This window comes from Merops nubicus, unplaced genomic scaffold, assembly GCF_000691845.1.
Source record: "Merops nubicus isolate BGI_N331 unplaced genomic scaffold, ASM69184v1 scaffold1932, whole genome shotgun sequence".
NCBI lineage: Eukaryota > Metazoa > Chordata > Aves > Coraciiformes > Meropidae > Merops > Merops nubicus.
In genome coordinates, this window is record NW_008595409.1 from 104,125 (window position 1) to 112,674 (window position 8,550).

The window sequence follows — 8,550 nt, forward strand, 5'->3', positions numbered from 1 at the left end:
TATGTAGCTTGAAATGGCTGCAGAGTTGAGAGGGAATTTGGAAGGAGGTAGAGATGGATTTAGATTGCAGCATGCACTTGTCATTGAATTGCTGCTTGATTCAATCTGCCTTTGGAGCTGGGTGAAAGAAGTTGGTCCCCCATAGAGGCACAGCTCTGATCACTCCTGTAATGGCATGCAGTCAGTGCTGGTAGTTGTGTGGGGAACGCTTCTGTAGGGTAGTTGAGGTTGGTGGGGATCTCTAGAGACCCTCTAGTCTAAGGGGATTGCCTGCAGCAGCTTGCCCAGAGCCACCTCTAGTCAGATGGTGGACACACCTGAGGAACGGGATCCATCCAGAAGGGTCCTTAAAACCTTTTAACTTTGTTAAAACCCAACAAAATAATTACTGAGCACAGCACAGTCACATAGCCCCTGTGAAATAATGTTTTTCCAGAGTTTTTGCATCAAGCAAGAACATGACAAGCACTGGTGCAGCTGGATTAATCCAAGAGGAATCCAAGTAACGGATGGCCGTAAATACATATTACAGCTGGTAAAACTGTGGCTGTGAAAAATAAACAAGCATATGTCAAAAGGGAGGGGAGGGAACAGCCAACACCCTGTAGAGATGGAAGGAGAGGGGTGAAAACTCAGCAGAAAAAACATGACTTACAATTAAAAAAATAATTATCAAATTTTTTTTTCCTTATGAGGCTATAGTAAATAACTTCTTCAGTAGGGTCCCCGGGGCACCAGGTGGAAAGGATGGTATCAAACTTTGCTTGAGCACTTTTAAAGAAGATTTACCCTGAAAATGAGTTAAATGAAATTCAGTATTGCTCTCTGAGAAAATACAGATTTGCTTTTGCTGTCTGAAGCACTGGGTCTTGGGTTAGAGATGGCTCACAGTGCTCAAAACCTCTGCCACTGCCAAAGTTGAGATGTTTTGAAGTGCCTCCCCAGGAGAAGGACTTTCTGGGGAAAAAATAAGCTCAGAAATGAGTTTGTCTGAAGTCTTTCTTTTACCTAACCTTTTTTTTTCTTGAGCTTTACACCTAACTAAAGTCTCCCAGCAGCACGTGGCAGTGGCAGTTACAGCATGTTTTGCAGGTGGCTGGAGCCAGGCCTGTGTTTAGGGAATGAGCGTCTTGTAATTGGGGAGCAGGAAGGCACCTTTTCCAAAAGCATATATAACCTCCTGAGGTGGGGTGTTTATCTTGGTCAAAAGGACTTGTGCCATCCACTCTTCAGCTCCAACATTTGATCTAAAAGGACCTATAAATACTGCGTTATAGCTGTGCAATTTATAGGCATCCTCTCCTGTGTTTTGGGGTGTGCATGATGCTGGCCATCAACCCCTCCCTGTCAGTTCAAGGGGAAAAGCTGACGGCAGCTTTGTCATTTAATTTGGGAGCGTTTGATGTCGGTGTGAGCTAATTAAGTGCTGGACTGTTAAAGCCATTGTTGGAGGGCTGCTGCCACCTAATGCACCCGCTCGCTGGTGTTGTGGTTCATTCATTCCATAGTGCTGCATCTCACTGGCTAATTTCTGCATGCTCAGAAGGAGAGAGCTGAAAGGAAAAACTTCTTCCCTGTCGAGGTGGCAGAGCCCTGGACCAGGCTGCCTAGAGAGGTTGTGGGGTCCCTTTCTCTGGAGAGATTCCAAACACACCTGCACACGACCCTGGCCACCCTGCTCTGGGTGACCCTGCTGGAGCAGGGAAGTTGGATGAGATGATCTCCAGAGGTCCCTTCCAACCCCTACCATGCTGAGATTCTGTGATATGTGGACCTGGTGTCTGTCCTTGCACTTAAACCATTAATTCCTCCTTTTCCTTTGCTATCCAGGTTTTCCTGGGTACGATGGCATGATGTATCCTGCAGCCTGGTTGGTAAGGGTGGGCTCGGAGAGACGTGTGGTCTCCCCACAGCTCAGTTGGCAAGGTTTGGACGTAAGACTGGTGAACAAAATTATTTCAACTTTTCTTTAATGATTGTTATCTCTGCCCTCCCCTAATCAGGCTCTGGGGCTCTGGCTGCCAGCAGGACATGCACAGGAGCACCGGCTGTTTCCTGACTTATGGTGATAGAACTGAAATATAGAGTAATAACTGCAGGCTACGTAGAATCACATAGAATTGTAGAATGGTTTGGGTTGGAAATGACCTTTAAGATCATTAAGTCCAACTGTTAACCCAGCACTGCCAGGAAACCACTAAACCAAGCCACTCAGCACCACATCTTCATGGCTTTGAAAGCCCTCCAAGGATGGGGACTCCACCACTGCCCTGGGCAGCTGGGGCCAGGCCTTGACAACCATTTGGGGAAGATATTTTTCCTCATGTCCAACCTTAACCTCCCCTGGTGCAACCTTGGGCCACTTCCTTTTGCCCTATAACTTGTTACTTAACTCAAAAAGAATAATTACATGGAGACAGCAGGTTGCCTACTTGAGATTGTATATATATTAATCCACTTTCTGTTTAATTTCAGTTTTTGCCTGCATTATTTAGTAAAAGGAGGGGGCTTATAGGAGACAGGCACATGATGGTGGTTGTGGTTTGCTCCATGAAAACCCCAAACCTCATTCAGGGGACCAGAAATAAGGTAGAAGGAACCAATAATCTGAACATTCATGGGGGAAAAAAAAAAATCTTATTAGAAACACTTTATGCCGTTTCTAATTAGTCCATTTAGGGTCTAGACTGGGTGCTTATATTTTCCTTTCTAACACACAACTCTTCAAAATTTCCAAAGGGCCAATGGCTCTGCAAAGGAACCAGAGTGCCTGAAAGTCCCAGAAGCATGCAGTGGACGACAGCAAATGCTTTTTTTGGTTTCAATCTGATTTTGTGTCACACCACTTCTCTCGTTTGCCTTGCTGAAGGGGAGTTCCACAGCTAAATGTTCATCCCAGTTGCTGTGGGCTCACTGCTACAGTGCAAAGTCTCTCTAGACAGGGTTTCCTCAGGTCAGGCTTTCTAGGGAAGTTTTTATTTAACTTAGAAAAGCCCTTCCATTTTATCAAGTATCTGGAAGGGAGCAAGGTGTTTAAGCCCTGACAAACAGTGACAACTGAGCTGCTCTTAACCTCCCCTCCTTCCTTCCATTAGCAGCCAGCAAAGGGAGACTAGACGCAGCCAGACAGACCAGACACAAATATATGTAAAGAAAGAGATAAACCAGCCCAGTGAGGGTTTATTTTAATTCTTCCCTTTATGCAGCAAAATTGTCTGCATTAACCCTGCCAGATTGATAGCTCCACAGATTGCTCTTTTCTAGAGGCGTGAATAAAACCACCACTCACTTCTTTGCTGATGAGCACACTGTCAGTTTCAGGGAGGGGTGGAATTAAATAATTTGTTACCACTATTTTATTGCAAGGTTAACTCAACTGGTTGCTCCTGTCACATGTTCTGCTATTGACCCTAGGTTGCTGAACAGAAAGACTGTTGTTTATTATTCCCAGCTTGTTGCAATGGTTGGTTTACAGAGTATCGTCTTTGTAGCACTGTCAGAAGGAGCTTCCCTGTCACTCAAGCCCATCAGGAGAGGTTTCTCACCTGGTGTTTGCAGTAGTGTTGACACCTCTTCCAATTTTGTAACCAAAGCAGGGGAAAAACAAACACCTCATCTCAGTGTTTTTAATGTTTATCTTGAACACACAGGTGTCGGCGTGTTGGTGCTCCCCAGCAGCGTCTCCATACTCTGGGGGGGTTGCAGTAGGAAGGCAAAGGCTTGGAGGAGCCTGGTAGGAGGCATAGGTGGAATGGGCTGGGGACAAAGCTTATTTCAAGCCTCTTTGAACGTGACGCATTTTTGTTAAGGCAGTTTTCTGTGGAGGAACAAGAATCTTTCACTCCTGCCTGTGTTCACTGTGCTTGGCAGCTCATGATATCCCACTAACCTTGTGCCCTCCCTCCCTTGCAGTGACGATGCAGCAGGTGGCCAGGACGGTGGCCAAGGTGGAGCTCTCTGACCACGTGTGTGATGTGGTGTTTGCACTCTTTGACTGCGACGGTAAGTGACCCCAGGATTGCCCCATTCCTCTTGGCCAGGCTAGATGAGATTCAATGTGGGGGAAGAAATAGAAGCTTGCCATCACCTTGGTTCTTTTTGCCCTGCTGCTGTCCACTCCTTGACTGTGCATCTGTACGGATGCCTCTGCCCTTCTAGGAAGGGTATCTGTTGGTACCCAGCTTCTGAGACCATAGAATCATAGAATCATTTTGGCTGAAAGAGACACTTAAGATCATAGAGTCCAGCTGTTAACCCAGCTCTGCCAGGGCATCACTTAACCACATCCCTCAGCACCATATCTCCATGGCTTTGAAAGCCCTCCAGGGATGGGGATTCCACCACTGACCTGAGCAGCCTGGGACAGGCCTTGACAACCCTTCTGGGGAAGACATTTTTCCTCATGTCCAACCTTAACCTCCCCTGGCACAACTTGAAGCCATTTCCTCATGTCCTATCAGTTGTTCCCTGGGAGAAAAGAGCAATCCCCACCTGGCTCCAACCTCCCTTCAGGGAGCTGTCAAGAGTGAGAAGTTCTCTCCTGAGCCTCCTTTTCTCTACTAATCTCCAAGATAAAAAAAAATTTAATAATTTTATTCCTTATTGTTCCTCTTGGTTTCAGCCCCACCTGCTTCTTTGCACCTTTCTAAGGTTGCATCTCTTGTTTTATTTTTCTCTGTGCTTTGGTGTCACTCTCTGATATGATGCTCAAGCCAGATGTCAGGCTGGAGATGAGTGAATCAAAGCATAGGCAAATATTCTCCATTTGCCTCCTCTCTTAGGAGGATCTGCTAAATATTCTCACAGCAAACCATAGGGGGGAAAAACTGTGCCAGAGGAGTCCCTGTGAGGAGGGAATCAAGTGGAAAAGCAGGTGCAGACTTTTTGTGTGTGTGTGTTTTCACTCCATCAGTGTTTATAGACATTAGACTCATAGAATCACTATGGTTGGAAAGGACCTCTAGGATCATCAGGTACAACCTTCCTCCCAACATCTCCCTAACCACTACACCATAGCCTTAAGTGCCACAGCTCCTCGTTTTTTGAACACCTCCCGGGATGACTCCACCACCTCCCTGGGCAGCCCATTCCAGTGCCTAACCACTCTCTCAGTGAAGAAAATCTTCCTAATACCCAATCAAAACCTTCCCTGATTATCACGCGCGCATCAAAAACCTGCAGCACAGGAGGGAATTTTACTCTCCCCTTGAAACTTTGCTGGAATTTCACTGCCCAGATTTGCATTTGGATGTAAGGCAGGAAAAATAAAACTCTCATGTGAAGAAACTCATTCATGAAATATAATGATGTGGTTCCCCATATCAACCAGAGAGATTGTCTCTCCTTCAGTCTGGGGAATCGATGGCACTGACAGGTTTGTTTCTTGATGTCCTTCCTATTTCTTCTGTGCCCAGAGGTGGGTTGCTTCCCTGTGCTGCTCCCCAGAAGCTAAATTCAGTGCTGTGAGCTGTGTGCCATAGGCAGGGGAGCAAAATGGACAACGGGCAGCAGCCCCTCAGCACACAGCAGTCAGGCTCTGGGTCATGCTGCTGTCCCCTCGGATCAAACACTGCAGTAAACAAAAATCCCACAAGTTTTAATTGAGTGGCAGTTAAGCCACTACAGAATAAAATTTGCCCAAATTTACTAGTCTTATTTTTAACATAAAATTAGTTAACATAATGCTCAATAACCTCACTAGATTAATGAATCTTCCTTTCTACTCCATTAAGAAAAAATCTGTGCTCTGTTACCCTCTGCTCCCATAATTCCTTAAATAACTTAAAGCAGCAAGTTTCCTGTGGGTACATGGGCATTTGCTTTGCATTTCATTTTCTGTCTTCAAGCTCCAGTGCTCCAAGCCCTGAAAGACTGGGGTTGCTTTTGGGCCCCTCACTCCAAGAAGGACCTTGAGGGGCTAAAGCATATCCAGAGAAGGGCAACAAAGCTGGGGAAGGGGATAGAGCACAAGTCTAGTGAGAGATGGCTGAGAGACTTGGGGTTGTTGAGCCTGAAGAAAAGGAGGCTCAGGAGAGACCTTCTGTCTCTCAACAACTCCCTGCCAGGAGATTGGAGCCAGGCGGGGGTCAGTCTCTTTTCCCAAGGAACAAGTGACAGGACAAGAGGAAATGGCCTCAAGTTGTGCCAGCAGAAGTTTAGGTTGGATATGAGCAAAAATGTCTTCCCTGCAAGGGTTGTCCAGGCCTGGCCCAAGCTGCCCAGGGCAGTGGTGGAGTCTCCATCCCTGGAGGGGTTTCAAAGCTGTGGAGATGTGGTGCTGAGGGACATGGGTTAGTGGTGACCTGGCAGTGCTGGGTCAGCGTTTGGAATCAATGATCTGAAAGTTCTTTTCCAACCAGAATGATTCTAAGACGTATTTGTGCTAGGCTACACAGGACAGTGTCCGTAGGGTTGGGATTTAAATACTGTAGTCATCTCTTGCACAGCAGGACATTTTGAAAACTTGAAGCCACGTGTGATTTCAGTCTCTGCAACAAATGACACTTGTAGCTGCTGCTCCATTAAAGCAGTGCAAGCAGAAAGGAGGTTGTTGGTGGGTTTTAGTGGTTTTAATATTTTGGTTTTTCTTCTCCTCGCAGGGAACGGCGAGCTGAGCAACAAGGAGTTTGTTGCCATAATGAAGCAGCGCCTGATGCGAGGCCTGGAGAAGCCCAAGGACATGGGCTTCACGCGGCTCATGAGGGCAATGTGGAAATGTGCCCAGGAGACAGCCTGGGACTTCACCGTGCCCAAGCCCTAGCGGGGTCCAGGAGGAGCACCCGCTTTCCCTGGCTCAGCCCCACCGCCAGCTGCAGGCGAGCACCGCTGCTGCGGGGTGGCACCAGGCTCTGGCGAGCCCAGACTGTTTGTAACAGGAGATTTTTGTAAATTGAAGTTAGAAATCAAAGCCTGTTCTGTTTCCAGCTCCTGCTTGCCACTGGCCTCTTAATATTCCCCTCTCTCAGGAAAAAGTAAGATTTAACTGCTGCCACCTCCGCTTCGTGATGCGCTCTGCATCGAGCCAGCTGCTGGGGCTGCACCCAAATCACTTTTAATTGCTATTACTAAACTGCATGCAGTTTAATTCTTGGATTCCTCCGAAGAAAGAAGCCATAGGATTCCCGGATAGATTGGACTGGTGGGACCCAGGAGCAGAAGCTGGAGCAGGCAGGTGGTGACAGCTGCCCAAGGGTTCCAGTCATCCAAAAGCTCCATGCACCCTCACACTGTTGAGGGGTGGAGGGGACGGCTGCACCCACAGAGGGGCTGCTTGAGCCGAGGTGCTGCCTCTGGTGTAGGAGCAGTTAAAACTAGTGGAGCAACTGGCTCTCCCACCCAGCCTGGCCTGCATAAACAACCTCCCACAGGAGGTCTCCAGTTATTTTTTTTTTAAATGGGGAGCCCTCTCCATGGGGAATTGCCATTCCATAACAAGAACGGGCTGAAAGGTGTTACCTGCTGCGTGCTGTCCTCTCTGGAAAGTACCCTGTAAAGATGTTGCTCACAACAACGTGGCTCATGGCTCATCTTTTTTGATTGCTTCACGTCTTCACCTAAGGCCGGTAGTGGAGATAGAATCATTTACATTGGAAAAGACCTTTAAGATCCTTGGCTGGCTCAGAGCTGGGCTGGAGCACAGGAGTTCATTGAACATAGTTTTATTTGAACTATGGAGCCTGAAACAGCTGCAGAGTTGAGAGGGAATTTGGAAGGAGGTAGAGATGGATTTAGATTGCAGCATGCACTTGTCATTGAATTGCTGCTTGATTCAATCTGCCTTTGGAGCTGGGTGAAAGAAGTCAGTCCCCCACAGAGGCACAGCTCTGATCACTCCTGTAATGGCATGCAGTCAGTGCTGGTAGTTGTGTGGGGAACGCTTCTGTAGGGTAGTTGAGGTTGGTGGGGATCACTAGAGACCCTCTAGTCTAAGGGGATTGCCTGCAGCAGTTTGCCCAGGGCCACCTCTAGTCAGATTGTGGACACACCTGAAGGATGGGATCCATCCAAAGGGACCTGGGCAGGCTTGAGAAGTGGGTCTATTTGAACCTCATGAGGTTCAACAAGGCCAAGTGCAAGGTGAGGGGATGGAGAGCATCCCTGCAGAAAAGGACTTAGGGGGATTGGGTGGTGAAAAGCTGGCCAGGAGCCAGCAATATGCACCCGCAGCCCAGAAACAAACAGCAGCCTGAGCTGCACCCCCAGCAGCGTGGGCAGCAGGGCAGGGAGGGGATCCTGCCCCTCTGGGCAGACCCCCCCTGCAGTGCTGGGGCAGCTCTGGAGTCCTCAGCACAGCAGAGACAGGGACCTGCTGGAGCGGGGAAGGAGGAGCCCCAGCAGTGACCCGAGGGTGGAACCCCTCTGCTGGGAGGCCAGCAGGAGAGAGCTGGGCTTGGGCAGCCTGGAGAGGAGAAGGCTCCAGGGAGACCTGATTGTGGCCTTCCAGTATTTAAATAGGGCTTGTAAGATGGGGACAGCCATTTCACAAGGGCTTGTGGTGATACTATGAGGGATGATGGGTTCAGGCTGGAATAGGGGAGATTTAGATTAAAT

At 48.1% G+C, this 8,550-nt stretch overlaps 1 protein-coding gene across 1 annotated transcript in view; it reads left to right on the forward strand.

The window, feature by feature from the left end:
* MICU1 (mitochondrial calcium uptake 1) overlaps positions 1-6,760 on the forward strand; it is a 98,447-nt gene extending 91,687 nt beyond the window's left edge. The window contains exons 10-11 of the mRNA XM_008936021.1: positions 3,913-4,002; positions 6,600-6,760. Of these exons, the coding sequence (XP_008934269.1) occupies positions 3,913-4,002; positions 6,600-6,760 (251 nt within the window). The remainder of the gene's footprint in view (positions 1-3,912; positions 4,003-6,599) is intronic.
* Positions 6,761-8,550: the final 1,790 nt, after the last annotated feature.